General features: G+C 34.2%; 1 protein-coding gene across 1 annotated transcript; it reads left to right on the top strand.

Moving 5' to 3' along the window:
• Positions 1-1,590: 1,590 nt before the first annotated feature.
• Positions 1,591-20,241, top strand: LOC149418636 (glutathione S-transferase 1-like). Its single transcript, XM_089639137.1, has 6 exons — positions 1,591-1,618; positions 1,741-1,806; positions 4,420-4,567; positions 14,694-14,894; positions 16,883-16,999; positions 20,062-20,241. The coding sequence occupies exons 2-6, from the start codon at positions 1,772-1,774 to the stop codon at positions 20,239-20,241; spliced, it is 681 nt and encodes a 226-aa protein (XP_089495263.1). The 5' UTR covers positions 1,591-1,618; positions 1,741-1,771.
• Positions 20,242-21,226: the final 985 nt, after the last annotated feature.

Here is a 21,226-nt window from a genome sequence, read left to right on the forward strand (position 1 = left end):
TAGTATTTTTTCACAGACAACATCTCTGGCCGATCAGTTGAGATTTATTATGGCTCCGAATCTGAAGTAGCAGTATTATTCCTGGAGTCTTGCAAATAAATATATATTTTTTAAATCTAAATTTTATGGGTAGGTACTTGTTGTTTTGAGGATGAAGGAATGAATTTCAGGCTCTTCCAGACCGAAATTTTGTCCAAGTTCCATGATGCTCGAGCTCACGGTTTGACAATTTTGGATACTTACGCAAATGATGATTGCTGTTGAAATTTGATCTCTGCAGCGTATATGTCTAGTAAAACCAAGTAGGATTGTATTTAAACCGTGAAGAACCGAAAAGAAAGAACGAATGAAATAGTGTCAGCAGAATACGTATTATAAAGCGAAAGTCAATGGTTGATGCAGTCGGCGATGCCCATTTCATGGCACGATTAAGCAAATCAAATACTTGAGTCGTATCATATCAGGAACTGGAGAGAGCTGGCGCGGGACCGAGATGAGTAGAGAAGACTCTTGAGGAGGCCAAGACCCACCAGGGGTTGTAGAGCCAAAAGTGATGATGATGATCATATCGGGAAACAATACATGGTAATACTAATGTATGAGATTATGTATAAATGAAAATGAAAGAATGTGTGACAATACACACTAACGTAGTGGAACATCCTCTCTGTCTACCCTTATTGAACAGCGTGATTCTTAGTTAGGTAGTGAAATAGTATTACATCAGTTAATTGTAATTTGTAAGCATATGCGGAATATTTAACGATTTGCGACCTCCATCATAAAAACTTATAACTACTTTCTTTGTTAGTCACAGGAAAGTTCTTGTCCGTTCCTTATCAATAGCCAAAAGTAACTCAGGCTTACCTCTGATAGCTCCTCTGTGACCTCTCCCTCTTTCTTTTAAACGAGAAGTTTAGCAGACAGAGACCTTACAACGAGACTTACAAAGGCAGAACCATTGGCTAATGTATTTTTTATAACACCAATAAATCAATGCATTTGCAAAATGTAAATATTTCAAATTACACGACCCCACGTCTACATAAAGTCGATGACCTTTGCGCTACCTTATATAAACTTTGTGCGTTGGTTAATTCCGTTAGTTTTTGGGTACCTGTTAGTAATCTGTACGTCTTTCGAATTTCGCAAAAACATCGGTCCTTGTTACACACGATCGAATTAAATGATTTAATCGAAGATTTAAGACATATGTGGCAAATACAGTTCGGTTTCCATAACATATTTACATTTCCTATTGTCGTTATTAGGTATCTAAATATATTATAATAAACATCACAGTCGATTGAAAATAAGCTGGTTTAAATGTTCATATTAACTAACATGAATCATAAATTTAACATTAAACGTTGGATAAATTTCTGCAATATATTTAAGCGTCATTAAATCTCTGTTCGTCGACATTGGCAATGAATAGGATCTTGTAACAATAGCCCTTCCTCGGGCGTTCAAATTTCAAAGTCAAATTTTGAAATCTTGGGTTAGAAGTTAGAATCCCTTTTTTTACTTTTCAGTAACCGTCCGCAAAGTTCAGTAAACTTCTGTCCGTCGTGAAGTCAACATTGTTATATTATTTGTGATACTTGTGTAAGATCTTGTAAGTACAATAATGTGGGTTACATTTTCCTTGGTTTTCAGTGATGTCTGTTACTTAGAAGCAAAGTTATATGTTCCGCAGATTGTAATGCAATACTTACATTTATATTTTTAAATATATAGGTTGGTTCCTACCTTCAACGAAAACTTTAACATGCTTTTTCCACCCTCAACGGGAATGTATGCAAGGTACGTACCAAATATATACAAAAGTTTTTTATTCTTTTAATTTATTGATTTTCGGGAAATCGACATTTTACATTTATTTCAGTTTGTACATAAGTATTATACACTTAAAATAAACCAATTATGGATTTCCTCTATGTATAAATTAATATTTGTATTACTCTTGATATCTAACGTTGTTATTGTATCTCAATAATCTTGCTGTTCGACTTTTTGACGAACATTTTCGAGTCCTATATTTTAATTAGTTTTTTTTAAATTTATTTTTTATTTATTAATTAAAATAATGGACGTTATCATTTAAATAACATAATGCGTAGCAAAATCATTCAGTTTTGAGTACTAGTCAAAAATAACAATACTTTTTGAGATAAATTTCACGTTTCAACTTAATTTTACCTCTACTAAATACAGACCTGTAATGAATAAACCACCGAAAAAACCAAAAAACCACCAAAACCATTGTGACGGCCATACTCTCGGTAGAAGCATTAAAAAATACATGTAGATTTATATTTGATGTTCGTAATTTTGACAAATATTAATTAGCTTTCCAGGAATATTTTAATTATTTATTAATATTTGTATTTTACGCTTAAGTGTTAAGTTTACTGGTCCAACGGCACACACTGTCAGTAGGTGAAGGGACCTTTTAATGTAAACGGCCCTCCTCACTAGCGACTATGCAGGAGTTACGAATTTATAATCACGCATCACGTTATGTAACTTAACTTTTGCTAACTGGTCAATGCCGGGATACCATGGTAACGACTGAAAACTGCACGACCCTACCAACACAACTCCCAGATTCCTACCCCTACCACAACGGATGTACCGTTTGCAAGCACTGGACATAATCATACTTCCCGGTATTTATTTTAATAATATGTTTTTATGTTCTTTAATGAGCGTGTTTAGGAAAGTGACACTAGTAACTCCTATTAGTGTTTTAAAACAGACACTTTAGTATCTAGAATCGATTGTCAACCTAATCACAACTACCTAGGTACTTACTTAGTATCTAGAATCATTTTTCAAACAACTAAATGTTTTTGTCGTATGAGAAAAAATATATGCCGAAAAAGTTGTGCTAATGGTTCGAGTATTGTCACAAACGTATTAAGCACACGATAAGTAGGCACCACACGCATATATCTTCCCCCTGTTGTTATATTGGAGCGCATAAAAACGCATTTACACGAATTAATAATTCAGTCAGGAACTGGAATATTTTCTAGGTGATGACGATGATTTTTAGAAAAGATGAGTTCTCAATCTATTTGATGAAAATGTTTGAGCAGCTTCCAATTACCTGTTGAGATCAACAATCAACTAATTGGTTGACAAAACTCTACAACTGAAATGTCTCAACATTTAAATGAGTTTTGGTTGGCACGACATGCGAATACGAATACAGAAGTTTAGTAATGGATGCCTTAAAAACGTTGGTCCCATTTGCCACAATATCTTGTGCGTAAAACTAAACACGGAAATCGTCTACTATCACTTTAAAATAATTTACTTAAACATACATAATACATGTCGATCATTGTGTTTAAAATTTGTGTTTGCGCGGCCTTTTGCAACTTAAATTTGGATTTGAGGCTAAAACACTAAACCAAAACTAATAATTACTTTTTTAATCAAAAGGTGTAGCAGATATCTAGTACGGATATGTGCTATTTTATTTATTTGTGATTTAATTAATAAAATATATGCCATTAAAGAATCTCTAAATAGTATAAAACAAAATCACCATCCGCGTCTGTCTGTTGGTGCGCGTAGTTCTTCTAAACTACGCAACGAATTTTGATAGGGTTTTCACTGTCGTTTAGAAAATTTCTTCCGGTAGGTTTATTTATATAATACATGGATATTTTATTTATTGAAAATAGAGAAAAGTCAAACAACGCCAGTTAGTTTAATATGTAAAATATAGGCCATTATTTAATTATATTAACGCAGTAGGTAGGGCAAGATTATATTCTTAATAATTACCATTAACTCACAAAATATGGTACCTCAAAAATTTAGAAAAATCGAATTCTTCAATGACCAATATGTATCATAATTTAAAATAATAATAATAAAATAGCATACACGGCGGCCTCCGTAGTCGAGGGGTAAGACTCTCGACTAGCAAGCTGGATGTCGCGGGTTCAAATCCCGGCGTGCGCAAGAACATTTAATTTGATTAATTTGTGTTAATTAACAAAATATTCATATAAAATATAGGATATTTGCGGCACGTTCCAGAGTGGAAGATAATCTCAGTATAACCCTGATGTAAGACCACCATTCAGAATTGAAACGTTACTTGAAATGGCTTTGGCCGTGTTTGGTGACCAGATCATCCTTATATCCTTCCCCTCCTCACTTCAACCGCACACCATACCCCAATTGGGGATACCCTAGTCTCACTGGCTCCAGATGGTTGGGAGCAGTTGGAAGTCTTGATCGGTTTCCCTTTAAAAATAAACATATCCAATAACATATTGCTATACCTTTTCCCTACCTCCTTGTTGAATTCCTTAAGTAACCAGTTTTCGCTTTCTGTTAATTACAATTTTAGCAATCTCGTGTAAATTGAATTGTTCTACGTTTGTTTACTTTCAGAATGATGAAGCGCCCCATTCTGTACTATCAGAACATCAGTCCCCCGGCGAGGTTTGCGCTGATGACGATCAAAGCTCTGAATGTAGACGTGGAGTTCAAAATTGTGAACCTCATGAAACTGGAACACAAGCTACCCGAGTACGAAAAGGTTAGTCACGCAATTAATAACGCAGTAAAGTATTACCGCTATTTCGGTAGATGTTACTTTTGAAGCTGTCATTTTTGACATGACGAACGATACACGCTTCAACAATGCATTGAAATTATTAAAATTCACTTGAGTGAATCAAATGCAATTCATCTTGAGTGGCTCATTTCCACCTCGGTGGCTTCGTCAACAAGCAAAATTGTCGCATCTGGGGCTCGGAAAACCCAAGAGTTATTGTTGAAAAGCCTCTGTATCCTCAACTTGTGACTGTTTGGTGCGGTTTATGGTCCGGCGGAGTCATTGGACCTTACTTTTTCGAAAATGAGGCTGGAGCAACAGTTACGGTGAATGGATTGCGCTATCGAGAGATGATTAATGATTTATGGCCGGAATTGGATGGTATTGATCTGGACAACTTTTACATTCAACAAGACGGCGCTACGTTCCACACAAGTAACGAAACCATTGATCTTTTACGATTGAATATCAAAATAACACCTCCTATTGGAAAACCCTATATAACCGGGTGTCCATATTTTATAAAAGTATTTTTATCTTATTTTCTATCTTGCGGGAAAGAAAGTTAGAAAGAAAAATGATAATTCTTTCCAGTTTGCCTCAAATATTTATACTGGATGCCATAAATAAAATACTAAAAATAGCCAAAACTAGATAAAAGAGAAGTGTTTTTTACAAATTCCCCAAACAAAACGTTTCGTGTTTTCGATTATATGTTACGATTGGAGTAAAAAATTACGTGAAAATGTGGTTTGCGTTTTTGACAACATTTTTCACGTTCGGTATTAAAATTTTATTATTTAGAAAAAGTCATGTTTATTTTAAATACATACACTGGAAAGATAATGTTATCTAGTTTCTAAAAAGTATTTGTTTTAATCGTGCATAAGCGCGTAAATACACGTATACACACATACATCCACACACACACACACACACACACACACACACACATATTCATGTACATAGATGCATACATATTCTTATATATGTATACACACACATATATACACATACATACATATACTTACATATACTTACATATATGTACACACTTATTTATTCACACATATATTTTACCGACATTTACAACATTATCTGAGTATGAGAAACAGGCTACTAACACTATTACATTCACTCATCAAAAAGTCGGAAAGCTTCTTTCTGAAAGTGTGATATTTGGCTATTGACTTTATTTCAATTGATAAATTATTAAATATTTTAGGAGCAATAAAATTAAACTGTGACTGTGCCATTGAGGTTTTTATTGCTGGAATAATACAGTTGGATTGGTTGGAATATCTTGTGGTATAGATTGACTTAATAATTTTATTTTTGTTAATTTGAATTTGAAATGAGAGGCTATACTTTTTACGTATAAGAATTTTATATTAAGAACTTTGAAGTCTTTAAATAAGTCCTTCGTGGGATGTATATAATGTGCTTTGTAAATAGTCCGTATTACTATTTTTTGGGCTTTTATTAGTGGATCTAATATAGTATTAGAGCATCCTCCCCAGACAAGTATACCGTACGATAAAATTGATTGACATGGGGAAAAATACCTATACTGTCTTTTTATTTAGTATATTTCGTAATAAAGTTTCTGTATACTGCTTGTTACATTTATTACATGATCTCCCTATCGAAGTTTATTGTCAATTATTACGCCCAAGTATCTAATGGAATCTACTTGTTCCAGTGGGTTGCATAGACTGTTAGATATATCACTAGAATAATGTATTTTTAGTACATGGTTAATTGAGGGTTGAATTGAATTATTTATGCCAAATGTTAGGTATTTTATTTTAGTTATATTTAACGTAAGTAAATAATCATCCAGCCACTGTTTGATATTTTGCAATATTAGTTCCGCTATACGAAAAGTTTCTTCCATTTTCTAAAATTTTTAGTTTGCATAAGTCATTTATATAAATAAGAAAAAGTGGGACCGAGCACACTGCCCTGGGGCACACCAAAATTGATTTTGGTTGGATGAGATGATTCAAGTGATGGTAAATTAACACATTGCTTTCTGTCTGTTAGGTTTGATTTGAACCATTCAAATGACTTATTATTTATTCCGATTTTCTGTAGCTTAGCTAGAAGGATTGGACGAGTGTCAAATGCTTTAGCTAAGTCAAGAAATATTGCCAAACATTTATCACCTTTGTCTAGAGCTCGAGTTATGTGTGATGTTAAGTCTAAAATAGATGGGTCTGTGTTTAGGCCTTCTCTAAAGCCATACTGGTTTGACGAGAGAATGTTGTATTTTGTAAGATAGTCGATAACTCTTTTTTTTTACGATTTATTTCATAATTTTGAATAGTGATGATAATATGGAAATAGGTCTATAGTTTGGTATATTAGTAGGAGTTCTTGTCTTAAAAATTGGTTAAACTAAAGCAAGTTTGAGTTTATTTGGGAATGTACCTTTATTGAGACTGAGGATAATGATATTTATTTATTTTATTTATTTATTTAAACGCCCATTGGGCTTTTACATACATTGTTATTAGTGTTATTACATTAACTATGTGACATTGAAAAGTTTACGTACATATATAAATAAAATAGTTATTATATCTGTAGTACATAAATGTTTTACAAATAATACAGAATACCATTATGGAGAACAGTTTTTTTTTTCTTTTTTTACTTACTTAGAAAAATAAATGGATTGAAATTAATCAGCATTTATAGGGACTTAAAATCATATTCGAATTGTTATTTAAATTACAATATTAATTTGTAAAGTTAAAACATATATATTAAAGTTAAAAAGTCATAAAAGAAGTCATAAAAGAAAAGAGTGAAAAAACAGAAGCTAAAAAATGGGTTTTTTACTATGGAGTGGAGAAGTCATACATATCAGCAAAGTGTTTATGTAGATTTCGTTTGAGCACTGCTACGGAATCTCTAAATATATCAACAACATTACCAAATTTATTACCAAAATTTTGTATTCGATTTAACGATATGTGCGCATGATAATTAGATTTGAAATTGTTACAGAAAAAGGTGGAATTTTGTCTCGTATTTTTGGAAGGTACAAATAATTTTATTGTGGCAAGAATTTCAGGGCTGTCGATTCTATAATTAATAATTTTATTTAGTAGAACAAGGTCGGAGATAATTCGCCTATCTGATAGCGTAATCAAATTTAGTTGATGCATGAGTTGGATATAATTTATATTTTGGATTGGAATATTAAGTTTAAAGTTAATAAATCTTAAAAATTTGTGTTGTACCCTTTCAATATTGTTGGAATGTACTTTATAAAACGGGGACCAAATAGGCGAATTATACTCTACTTGACTTCTTACTAAAGATGTGTACAGTGTGTTCAAACATTCTAGTGACTTGAAGTCACATGCGGTTCTACATATAAACCCAAGCATTTTTAGGGCTTCATTTGTGATTTCATTTATATGCGGATTGAATGTTAACTGTTCATCAAATATAACACCCAAGTCCCTGATTTGAGTGACAGCTGTCAATTTTACATTATTAAGCGAATATTCATAAATTGTATGATTTCGTATTTTACAAAAACGAATGACCTGACATTTTTTAATATTAAGAAACAGAGAGTTGATGATGCACCAACGATATAGTTTATTTAAATTAAGTTGCAAAGTATAACAATCGTCTAAACTGCGTATTGTTTTATATATTTTCAAATCATCTGCGAAAAGAAGAACTTCTACATCTTTAAATATGCTAACAATATCATTAATAAATAACAAAAAAAGAATTGGTCCCAGGTGAGACCCCTGAGGGACCCCACTTGTGGCTTCGAAAATGTAAGATTCCACAGATTTTATTTTGACACATAGCTCTCTTTTACTAAGATAACTTTCAATCCAACTTAACAGATTACCCTTGATACCCAACATACTTAATTTTTGTACAAGGATATGTCGCCTAACTTTGTCAAATGCTTTGGAAAAATCAGTATATATTGAATCCACTTGATGCTTCAAGGCAAGAGAATCAGTTATGTAATTTTCGTATATGATCAAGTTACTTAGGGTGGATTTACCTGTGATAAAGCCATGCTGGTTGGGTACAATAATATTATTAATTTGTTTACATATTACATCTAGGACTAACGATTCAAATAGTTTGGGAATAGCGGACAATATACATATTGGTCTGTAGTTCGATACATCGCTTTTATCTCCCTTTTTATGAATAGGCGTAAGATAGCTTTTTTTCCACTGTTTTGGAAAACACCCTGACGACAAAGACTTATTAAATAGTAAAAATAATGGATAAGTCAAACTGCGAACACAAGATTTTAAATATATTGGAGGGAAACCATCCGGTCCAGCGGATTTATTAGTATCTAATGCTTTTATAGCCTTTTCTATAGCGTTTATTTCAATAAAACAATGGTTTAGGTTAAGTGATTCTTCAAGTGATATATCATTTGGGATTTCATTATCGGTAATATTATCATCATAAACACTTTTGAATAAATCTGCAAAAAGATTGACAATGCCTTCGGTATTATCCGCACAATTGTTATTCAGATACATAATATTTGGTAAACTACCATCATTTTTACGCTGAGCATTAGAAAAGTTCCACAATTTTTTAACATTATCATGAACCTCCATTTCTATTAAACTAATATAATCATTATAACATTTTTGAGACAATTCTTTGCACTGCTTCCTTATGTTAGTAAACATTATATAATCATCGACGTTTCTAGATTGCTTATATATTCGGTGAGTTTGTTTTTTAGTATAAATCAATTCTTTTAATTCTTTTGAAAACCATGTAGGGTAAAGGGATGCAATAAAATTAACTTTTGGAACATGACGTTCTTTTGAAGTGTTTAGGATTGAATAAATTTGTTGGACTTGATTCACAATATTGTTTTCATCTTCTAGAAATGACCAGTCTATATGGTCAAGATAATCAATTATATTTGGGTAGTCAGCTTTTTTAAAATTGTACGATGAAGTTTTTAATTTCTGCAATTTTCTAGACTCATTTGTGATAATAATATCTAACGCGGGATGGTGTTGGTCTAAAGGTAACAACAATTCATCCGATTGTTCTACCACTGTACTTAAGTCACTAGAAAATACTAGGTCAAGCATTCGGTTATAAGAATTATGCACTTTATTTAACTGTTTTAGTCCAAGGAAAAAAGACATATCAAGCATTTCCTTAGATTTGACACACTGCACTTCTGTTTCGTTAATAATCACTTCATTGTTCTTATCGAAAGACCAGTCGATTTTCGGAAGATTGTAGTCGCCTACAATTATAAATTTGGCTTTAGGATATTTATATTTTAGTGTTTCTACATCCTCGATGTGGTTCTTGTATATTTGCAGATCTGACATTGGTGGAATATAAGTACAAGCGATAATGATTTTTGTGGATGAAATATTTAGCATTACAAACATCTGTTCAACGCTTTTGTGTTTAACTGGCAATTTTTTAGATGAAATGTTTTTAGATATGCACACCATTACACCTCCTCCTTTTGATTTGTTGCTTGTAATGGGGTCACGGTCAAGACGATAGATGTTGTATTTATTGAGACCTAATTCCGATGAATTGATGTCCTCATTTAACCATGTTTCTGTTAATAACAAAATATCATGTGGGAATGTGGGAGAAGTTATTTTAAGATGTTGTAATTTAGTTCTCATTCCGCGGACATTTTGGTAGTACCCAAACAATTTTAGGTGCTGTTTAAGTTTTTTGGCACGTTTTTTATTATTTTTGGAACAGAGTTTATGTACTTAATTGTTATGTTTGTTTCCCCTTCCGCTTTTCTCGTTTCAAACTCTTTCCAAACATCCGTCATTTGTTTCCTTTGCAGCTCCGTGAGATCTTGTTTAACTTTGATGCCATTTTTCAGTTTATATTTATTTATGATTATTTGCTTAGCTTGATATGAATCTTGGAGTTCTACTTTTATTGGCCTGATCTTGTCAGTTTTTCTTACGCCAAGCCTATATATTTTAGAAATATTTATCTGTAGTGTATCATCGATAATTTTTAACGTTGAACATACTTTGTTGTTGTCATCAGATATCCTGTTGGTTTGATTCTCGTCTCTACTTTCAGGTACGTTCAGCAGAATTAGATTTTTCGAACGTAAATTCCTTTCTGTTATCTCGGTAATTGCGTCACATATTTCCATTGAAGTAGATTGAGTAGTTCCAGTTATTGCAGGTTGGTTATTAATAATATTTTTGTATGCGGATAGTTCACCCTCCATAGTCCCCATCTTCACTGCCATCTGTCCCGCGACGCCCAGTAACTCGGTAGTTTTTGGCATTATTTTTGCAAGTTGTTCTTTATTGAACTTATTAGATGAGTCGGTAATTATTAAATGTATTTGGTTAATAATTTCCTGAGCCTTCGCCATACATTGATTAGCATCCATTTTTATTTTAGAGGTTCGTAATATTAAGTTAGGAAGTGAGTGATGACCCTGCACCCTGCACACTCAACTGCGTCCGGAGTGTTTCTGCGCTGCTTGCACTTACGGGTGATAGTGACCTACTATGATGTCGCACCGCTCACACGCACTGGAATCAGTAATGTCTGATAATATTTTATAGAATTTAGTGAATAACCGATTGATACGTTTGGATCACTACGATTATGGTATAATTATATTTCACAGTGTTTAGAGGGATTTTTATAATGTGATTCACACAACCAATTGTTTAAATGATATGTGCTAGTGGTATGTGCTAGTGGTCGGTTTATAAAAAGTTCAACTGTTTTGAGTATGTTTGAGGATATTTTGTCGTGATTACATGAATAAGAGGGCTTTAATTCTTTAATAGTTTGTGAAATTTCAGCAGAGCTTGTTGGGTCTAATGTGAGTGTACTGTTCGTTTCACAAGTTGATTTATTGATTTTTTCAGCAAGAGCATTTTCATCGGTTAGAATCTTATTTAAAATTTGAGATGCTAGATTTAGGGAGGTGTCTTGTCGGTTGATGTTTAATTTATAATTGGTGGTATTGGGTGATCAGTGTTAGAAATCTCTTTGATGATTTGCCAGATTTTTTTTATTACTGCCGGCTCTGGACAGTTTCTCTTTATAAAAGTTTTCTTTGGTGATTTTAATAAGATTTTTTTTAAAGAAAGACAAACATTCCCGGGTTACAAATAACCTGACAATATTTGAAAATCTCCTATTACCACCACAGTAAGCTGAAAATGTTGCTTGTGTTGTGATGGAGGACTTAGCCAGCCGAGGAATTGAACACAAAACGCCTGGGTGGGACCCAAACGCGATGTCAACTCGGCCACCGACCGGTCAATTATTACATATATTTCTGTATTTTTTATAAAATATTTGGGATGTATTTCGGGGTTATTGAGCAAGTTTTTGTGGAGCTTGTTCCGTTTTACTGAAAATTAGGCCATTTGTGATCCATGGTTTTATTTTTTATTATTATTTAAAGGGGATTCCATCAGTGACGGCCTCAATATAATGTAAAAAGGCTTCAGAAAAGTATTCAGAGCAACATCTACGTCTGTAGAGTTTAGCGTAGGCAGCCAATTTTCGAATTTAATTTTAGAAGTTAGTTCCTCGAAATTGATCTTTATCTTTTTTTTACATTATCACATGATGTTTTGGAAATGGGTTTTTTATGCATAAGGCTAATTACAATTGAGAAGGGGTCTGTTATGGTTTTTTGATAAACAGTTCCTTAGGCATTTTTATTTGTTATTAGAAATATGTGATCAATACATGAATTAGTCGTGTCAGTTACTCTGGTTAGAGCATTAATGTGAGAGACAAGCCCGTGTTGAGTCATTAGATTTTTTATAATCAAGTGTATTTATTGAAATGGGCTTATGTAAATCAATGTTAATGTCACCAATTACCATTAGTTCAACATTTGGTGTACAGTTCAATAAGGCCAGGTCTAAGGATTTAAGGAAGGATGAAATATTTTGTTCTTTAGGTGACCGGTATAGTGCAAGTATGATGGTTTGGTTGGTTTTTATTTTACATAGACAATAACTCCATCTGATTATGTCTTATTATTAAGTGTATTAAAAACTGAAAATCCTGAAATGTCTTTGTGAGTGTAATTTGATTTGATCCAACATTCAGTTAAAAGTAATACGTCAAAAATATTATTCAAACCGGCATGTGTTACAAGTAGGTTATTATAGTTCTTGCCTATGCAGCGGCTATTTGTACAAAATATTTTAGAATATCTATGCACTTTGAGGGATCATTGATTTCAGGTATTATTATGTTTCCATGGTTTTCTATTTGCAGATTAAGATCATTTCTTTCTTTTGAGAAGAAAATTTACTATTTTTGTTTACCTTTTTCGGATTACAATGCTTAAAAAAGGGATCCTTTAAGTACACACTACATGTAATATAAGCATTTATAAAGAGATAAGGAGAATGTGATAAATATGTAAGAACTTGGTAAGTATCTATGCTGGAAAGAGATGAATGAAATAAATATTTTAAAACAAAATTAACAATTACAATGGTGTTTGAAATGTATAAAAATGTGATAAAAGCCGAGTTTGAGCATTTGCAGTATTTTCTAGCATTCCGATAAATTTATCAAGTGTTGCGGGTAAACCTTGAATGAGAATACAATTTCTTCACCACCTAGGATTCTTGCTGCCGAGTCTCCATCTTCATGTCACCTGTTCCTGTTCTTCATTTTACTTTACTTAACTTCACTTTATTTTGGTAATATTTATAATTTTTGTAATACCTGCATCAACTGTAAAGCGCCCCTGAGGTGATAACTCACAAAAGCGGCACTATAAAAATTGTCTATAATTATTATTATTATTATTGTCACCGTATGTGTGTTAAATTGTACATTGGTTATTGTAATAGTTTTGGAGGTATCAGTTTGTCTCAGTAAAATACACCCTGAAGTTGACCAAGCGTGTTTTGAGTTGTTATCTCTTGCAAATTTTTTTGTTTAAGGCAATAGAAATTATCCTGGTGTTAAATGTTCGGATACATAAATTCTTCTGGCTTCTTGCGCTAACCCAAGGTCAACTGTGTTTAGTTTATTAGTATTGATAGTAAGTAGTAGATTTCTTGTAATTCTTTATTTTGTTCAGGAATTCATCGCGAGCTTGAATGCTGTTAAACGTCGCTCTAATGGACCTGGGATTTTTTTCTGAAAATTTTTGCCCAATCTGTAGATTTTTGTTATTTCAGACAGTAATGGTGTGGCGGCACCTTCGTAGTTGAAAATTTTAGATATTTTTTTCAGAACTTCCATATTATTTTCAACGCTTGTGTCAGGAACACCTCTTATCTATGTTGCATATTTGACTATAGTACTCTAGTCGATCAATTTTCTCGTCTTGTTTCGAAAGACGAGAAAATTGATGACAGAATTATACCTATTTATTTATTTATTTATTATTATTACATTTATTACATACAAGATATACAAATATAAAAGGAAGCTTTGACTGTCCAACTAGGAAGTTTCCCGTTTTAGGACAGTCAAATTTACTTCCATTATATCAGTATTGACTCGTTTCTGAGATGTTTCCATCTGGACTATGCGCTTTTATAATTCATCGTGTTATCCCATAAAAATGAATTTAATTTATGATTTCTTTGTTTTGCGAGATGATTGAATCATGTGGGTATATCAGTCAAATTTTTGTTCCATAAATTCCATTATAGCTGTTTTAAAATAGATAGTTCCTTTATAAATAATTCAGAAGTGAGAAAAGCTTGTTTTTAATTTACGCCATCTTTGGTTAATGTTCGAGATTTTTCAGTGCCGCTTGACTAATGCTTGCAGAATTTGATGGTTGTATCGTCTGCTTGGAATGTTTGACGATAGGTGGCTCTTGATCATTTAACATTTCACATAATAAAGTTTTATCTTTGTTATTTTTTTCATTCTTTAAGCATTTTTTACATTTCCATTAATTTCCATTTCCGTTAAAGGTTAATGTTGGGACTGTAGGATTTATTAACACGAGTCTTGAAGAGGCCCGGATTATATGAAGGAAGAACAACCGGAAGCTGGTTCCACATACATAGAGCCGACTTTCATAAAAAATACATATGAAGTACGAGTATGCCATGAAATGTTTCAGATAAACCCTATGCGTCGGATTCCCACCTTGGTCCACGGAGACCTCATCTTGAGAGACAGTCACGCCATCAGCACCTACATGATTAACAGGTATGCTCCAGGGAACGTCCTCTACCCGGAACTGTCCGCCACCAGGGCCAGGATCGACCAGATGCTGTGCTTCGATATGTGCACGCTGTTTCCCGCAAACTCTGCTATCTGGGTAAGTCAGAACACCATGGATCTCCCTCTTGGTGTACGGAGATCTAACACTGAGATAATGTCCAGCCATTTGCAGTTAACCAACGATCAGGCTCACAGTCGACCATAAGCTGATTGTGACCGATGTTACCTGTTCTGTTGGTACCTAAGTCAAGACTCCGTGAATCTCCCTTATTCCCCTTTGTTATGCAGAGATCTAACAGGGAGATATAGTCACGCCATCTGCATTTATTCGTTTAGTTAAAAGGGCCAAAATCAACCAGATATTTTCTTTTTTTTTAAATTCTACCACTTTATTCATACTAATACGTCATTTATCAGCCGTGCAAAATACAAAACGCGTTTATCAGTAAGTAAATATATGAGCAGATTTTATATCAGCAGTTACAAAGCTTGCCAAAATCTGTTTCTTTGATATATAAATATCCGACATGATTATATTTACGGATTAAGACAACACCTTTGGCAAGTTAGTCCTGCAGGCCAGGAAATAAAACAGACTATGCTGTCGGTGGCGGAGATAACTATCGGAAACATAGACATTAACAATAATAATAATTTTTATCCCAGGATGTGGAGAGGTTAGTGTAATCTCACACGTCCCATATGGATATACATATTTTTTTGTACTATAGATATGTTAAAAATGCAAAAATAGATGAAAAATAATAAATTAACAATTTAGTACAACTATGCAGGCCGTGGTCTTGAGTGAGCTTGGGCCCAGCGCTCACTCAGGAGTGGCGCTTGATGCTGGTAGGCTGCTGTCACCACCGTGTTGGCGGAGGCCATTAGCCGCATCCTGGCTCCAGTGACCCGGTGTCTCATCAGGCCGGCAATCCATTTATTCCTAATTCCGTGTAGTGTATGGAGTATTATCGTGCCTTTATTGTAGCGTGTCGGGTAGTATGAAATAATACTCTGAGGTGATCTGTTTACTAGTATTTATTGGGGAGCTGTTTGTAAGAGGGCACACAACTAACGTGCATCGCCGTTTATAAGATCTTGCAAGCATTCCATCTCGCTTGCACTCATCCACATTCGTACAGACATCACATCCGTGAACATTGTCGATGCGCTGCTGTTTCTTCGGTATCCAAATATGATTCTACAGGCGTCATTATATTGGATTCGGAGTCGTTCCATCGTTTTTTTCTTTTTCATTCGATATCGCCATCGCCCGATAGGTTCCCCAAGTATTTTACGTTCGAACATGTATTTATTCTTACCTCGTCAAGGTATACGGGGAGCATCTTACTTGTATCTGGAATTTTTCCGTGGTGGAACGCAATCAATTCCATCTTCTTCGGGTTGTACATCATATTGTTCTGTTTTCCATATTCTTCACAAATATTTAGCAGTAATCTTAATCCCTTGATCGACGGAGCTAGGAGGATCATGTCATCCGCGTAGCTTATATGGTTTATGCGTACACTGTTAATACGATAGTCAGATGTATCTAATAATTGATATTCAAATCGACGAAAAGCGTAATTTTGACACTTCAACGTCAAACGCTGGTTTTCAGCCCTTTTTGACGTTCGATCATATTTTGATAAAATATCACAAATTTAAATGATACTGACCGTTGATTTAATTGTCACTATCTTCGTCCAGACAGTCCCAACTAACAAATAAATAATAATCAATATTAAGTGCTTGAACACATTTGAGACTAAAACAAAAATATTCGAACTGATTCTTCTTGTTCACAATTATTGTCTTTCGTTGTCTTATTAGTAATAACAATAACATAATGTAGAAATATATTATATATTTGTACAGCGCCCTTGAGGTGATTTTGCACAAAAACGGCGCTATACAAATCATCCAAATATTATTATTATTATTTCTCATGAGTTGCATGCCTCTCACAAAGCTGAACTGGTTTGATGACCTGTGTATCCGCAGTGTTAATTTATTAATAGGTACTTTCTATGGTCAGATTTTGTTGAAAATTGTAGATTGAAAATCTAATTTATTTTTCAGGGAGCCTATTTTGGTGACAATTATAAAATCAATCCCGCACTTGCCGCCAAAGTCACTGAGAGCCACAGATTGCTGAATACCTGTATGGAAAATACTGACTACCTCGCTGGAGACAATGTGAGTTTGTGATCTTTATTTATTTAAAAAATAACCTTTTGTTCTTCTTATAGATTTTTTAACAAACTTAATATGTGGTGAAAGGGAAGGAAGTTGGATTCCTTCTAAGGGTCGACCTCGATGTGTCCCCAGTAGCAATACTCTAATGATTTTCGGCCGCATTTTTGCACATCTCGGGTATAGCGGCGATTTCCTGCCGAATTCAACCCTTGAGTTCTTCGAAGGTGTGAGGCCGATGTTTGAAAACATTTTACTGCAGGTAGCCCCACAGGAAGAAGTCGCAAATACTAAATACTCATCAGGTGAGCGCGCTGACCAGTAGCAGTATGATAGCAGTCCTGATAAACCACATGTCTCCCAGATCTGTTTCCTACGTTAATACCAATTGAGATTAAAAAAAATTTCCAACATGGAAACATATCGTCCATTCTCCTAAAAAAAATAAGGCCCAATCACCCCAAATTTGGAAATGCAAACTACATGCTCTCTTGTGGGGAGCAAGAGGTCTCTCGTGCAGTTACCTTGGGTTATTTTCAGCCCAGTACCGAAATTTTTTGTTTATTCACCGCTCCACAGAGATGGAATTGGGCCTTCGTCACTGCTGAAAGAACGTTCATTTTTAAGAAACGTGCGGACGGTGAAGCCCCAGTATTGTCCGGAACAAACCATGGTAACGACTGAAAACGGCACGACCATCCCGACACAAAACACCCCTCCCTGACCACAAGCGATGTACCGGCTCTTCAAAACTGCACTGTCGGCACGTTCCAGATTGGAAGATACTCTTAATATCGCACTGGTGTAAAGCCAACATTCAGAATTGAAATGTTGCTTGAAATGGCTTTAGCCGTGTTTGGTGATCAGATCCGAATACCCAGGTATTCCCCCACCCCTCTACCTTCAGCCCCACAACATACCCCAGTTAGGGATGCCATAGTTTCACTGGCTCCACACGGTTGGGAGCAGTTAAGACTGTGCGGACTTGTGCGTTATCCTCATAAAAAAATAATATTAATTTAATATGTTTAAAAATAAATAAATGTTCAATTCAAAGAAAATGCGTACACATATAAAGATGGATAACTCTTACGGAAAATAGATTAAAACAGTAGAAATGATTTTTTAACTAGGGGCCGTTCAAGTATTATGTAAGCACTATAGGGGGGCAGGGGGGTCTTTGCTTTGCTTATTTTTGATGACATGGGGGGGGAGGGTGGGGGGTCGTGATAGTGATTACGGCAGCACTGCTCAGCAGTAGTTATTTTTTTTTTACACATTGGCAACCCACACATTGTCTATGTTTGAAAACCGAACACATATTCGGGGATTCCCACAAATAATTAATACGTTTAGGTACTCGCTTAAAAACAGAATACATTGACAGAAAAATGCATATAGGTACCAATTTTTACGTAAGCACGGGAGGGGGGGGGGGGGGTAAGAGCTTTGCTTAATTTTGGTGACAAGGGGGAAGAGGGGGTAAATAATTGTAATAAATCTGCTTACGTAATACTTGAACGGCCCCCTACCCACTGAGTAAATCAAAACCTTCTAGATCACAAGGCCAGGACACTTCATCAAATCAGCCTCCTAACTCGTATGAGAACCTCCCATACAAAATAGGAGGCTGCTTTGAATGAGTGTCCCGGCCTTGTGATCTAGGAGGTTTTGATTAAATTCACGTAGGTACTTAGATTTCGAAATAAAACGTTTGTTTTTAGATAGGTACTTGGTTTATTTATCTCAATTTAGTTTAATTGAAATGTGGCGCTAATGGATTTCAGTCTAATCTCAAAAAAAATTATGTGTTTTCTTACTAGTTGCGCTAGTTTGTAGAAATTGATTATCATAATTGTCTACGTAAATAGATTACAATACTACTAATATTTGCTGTAGCTAAATTAATGATAAGAGGAAACGTGTAATATATCTCGAACTCTATCAGCTGAGTAAAAAACATTTTGAAAAAAAAAAAAAAACTTTTCAACAAATGACTAACATATTTACCAACTTACATAACAAAAAAAGATTGGAATGGCATTTTTACGATACCGAATAAAATTTCCACGATGGTTTAATTCATTCGTACTTCAAATTGTCACAAACGATATCACCGTGTGGAAGATGTTTATGACGTCACGCCCAACTTTTCCTGGCGATCCCTTCTGCGTACAGAAGTGTTGTTAGCGAACTAAGAACCTACGCCATAATACCACCCGCCAAATACGAACGGTTCAGAAATTAGCGTTGTGAAACTGTATAAAATCAATAATTTATTATTCTTAAAAAAGGAAATAAACCATTTTTAGTTCGTCGATCTAAAACATTTTTTTTTAAATAAGATTTTTTTAAGATTCATTAACTAAGATAGATAAATGCTTTTTTATTGGTATAAAAAACCTCGCTAGGCTCAGCCTGTTCCGAGGTGGCAGTAATTTAATCTAATTTTAATATCTTAAAAAAAATGAGGAAGTAAGAATACATTAGAAATGAAGAACAAACATCAGGCGACAGGACGACTTCTCCAGCGCAGTGCTCGGCACACTGACTGGGGAAAGGTAACTAAAAACTAAGCCGTCTGCAACATCAGTTCGGTTTCTTTTGGGTACCCCCTCGTAAAGCCTATGTTGATAATTGGTTGTATGTTCACTACAGCAATGTTGATGTATAGTTGGCTGTATGTTCACTATAGCAATGTTGATGTACCTATAGTTGGCTGTATATGCAGTACAGAAATGCTGACGTATAGTTGACTGTATGTTCACGACAGCAATGTTGATGTATAGTTGGCTGTATGTTCACTATAGCAATGTTGATGTACCTATAGTTGGCTGTATATGCAGTACAGAAATGTTGACGTATAGTTGACTGTATGTTCACGACAGCAATGTTGATGTATAGTTGGCTGTATGTTCACTACAGCAATGTTGATTTACAGTAATTGGCTCTATGTTCAATACAGCCTTATGTGTGTTTATCTTTATTAAATTTGTTTATCTAATTATTGAATTATTAACTATTTTTTGTTATCTATATTGTGTTTTTGTCTTATATATTTTTAGCTAACTTTGGCCGACTACTGCATCCTGTCTACAATCACCTCTACAGAACTTCTTGTTCCTCTGGACAAAGATAAATTTCCCCGGATTGCAGAGTGGCTGGACCGCTGCAAGCAAGATGAGATGCACCTCCTTCACAATCAACCCGGAGTCGATGTTCTCAAGGGTTACATGAGGCCATGAAACTCAAAGAGTACGTGAAGCCATAACACGAAGTCATGAAAATTATGTCAAACCTGTTTGACGTATTGGCCACATTATTGACTTACTTTGCACCTCGAATGGTACATAAGTAATAAGCAATTTTTTTTTGGGTTTTTTTTATTATTTATTATTATGTAATGGGCGTGGTATAATAATTCATTTCATTATGTTTTTTAATACAAATAAAAGTGTATGGCAAAATTACTAATTAAAATGGTTGTTTTTCTTTTCCTGACATAATCTTCTATTTTTAATTAAATTACAAAAAAAATATATTAAAGATTGCTTCAAATCGTCAGCCCGTCTTGGGGGCGATGGGCGACCTGTTTTTTATTCCAGCCAAGAACATCGAGTAAAAACATCGGTCAAACTAGGCTAACCCCTGAGGAGAAGTGAAGGCATGTATCGCTCCTTTACTGCAATATGACACAATTCAATAAAGCTAATTTTCCGAAAACGAGTGTTTAATATTTTTAGTTATTGTAAATAACACTGCCACTGCTTTTGGTACTTAAGTACGTTGTCATACTAGTGAAAAGAAATGTGGTCATTACGAAGATATTTTTTGTTTTTATTTATGTCGTAATTGCAGCAAACAAGCGATATATACCCATACTTCTTAATATCACCTTTTAAGGGTGTGTTGAATTGTCATTTTGAGTTATCATGGATAACTCATCAAAATAACAATTCAACACAACTTTAACCCATTACCTCCATGACGATGTCTATAGGCATCAAAAAAATAGATGAAAAGTATGATTTTTTTTCACTGTGAATAAAGCTAAATCCCACCAAGTTGTTATGTAGCATTTACAGATTGGTATGTTAGCTTTCAATAATTAACATAATTTAATAAATTTTATTAATTATTCTATTTTTAATATTTTTTTTACTAAAGCCCTGAAAATAGACCCATTTTGAAAAAAAAAATAAAAAATTTAAAACGGAAAAAAATAAAACA

This window comes from Hesperophylax consimilis, chromosome 13, assembly GCF_061612785.1.
Source record: "Hesperophylax consimilis isolate HC1 chromosome 13, BYU_Hcon_1.0, whole genome shotgun sequence".
NCBI lineage: Eukaryota > Metazoa > Arthropoda > Insecta > Trichoptera > Limnephilidae > Hesperophylax > Hesperophylax consimilis.

Bases quoted from the DNA above. Each gene is read 5' to 3' on its own strand.
- LOC149418636 (XM_089639137.1), top strand. From the start codon at position 1,772: ATGCTTTTTCCACCCTCAACGGGAATGTATGCAAG. The intron at 4,568-14,693 runs GTTAGTCACGCA...GAAATGTTTCAG, and splicing joins AGCTACCCGAGTACGAAAAG to ATAAACCCTATGCGTCGGAT. The intron at 17,000-20,061 runs GTGAGTTTGTGA...ATATATTTTTAG, and splicing joins ACTACCTCGCTGGAGACAAT to CTAACTTTGGCCGACTACTG.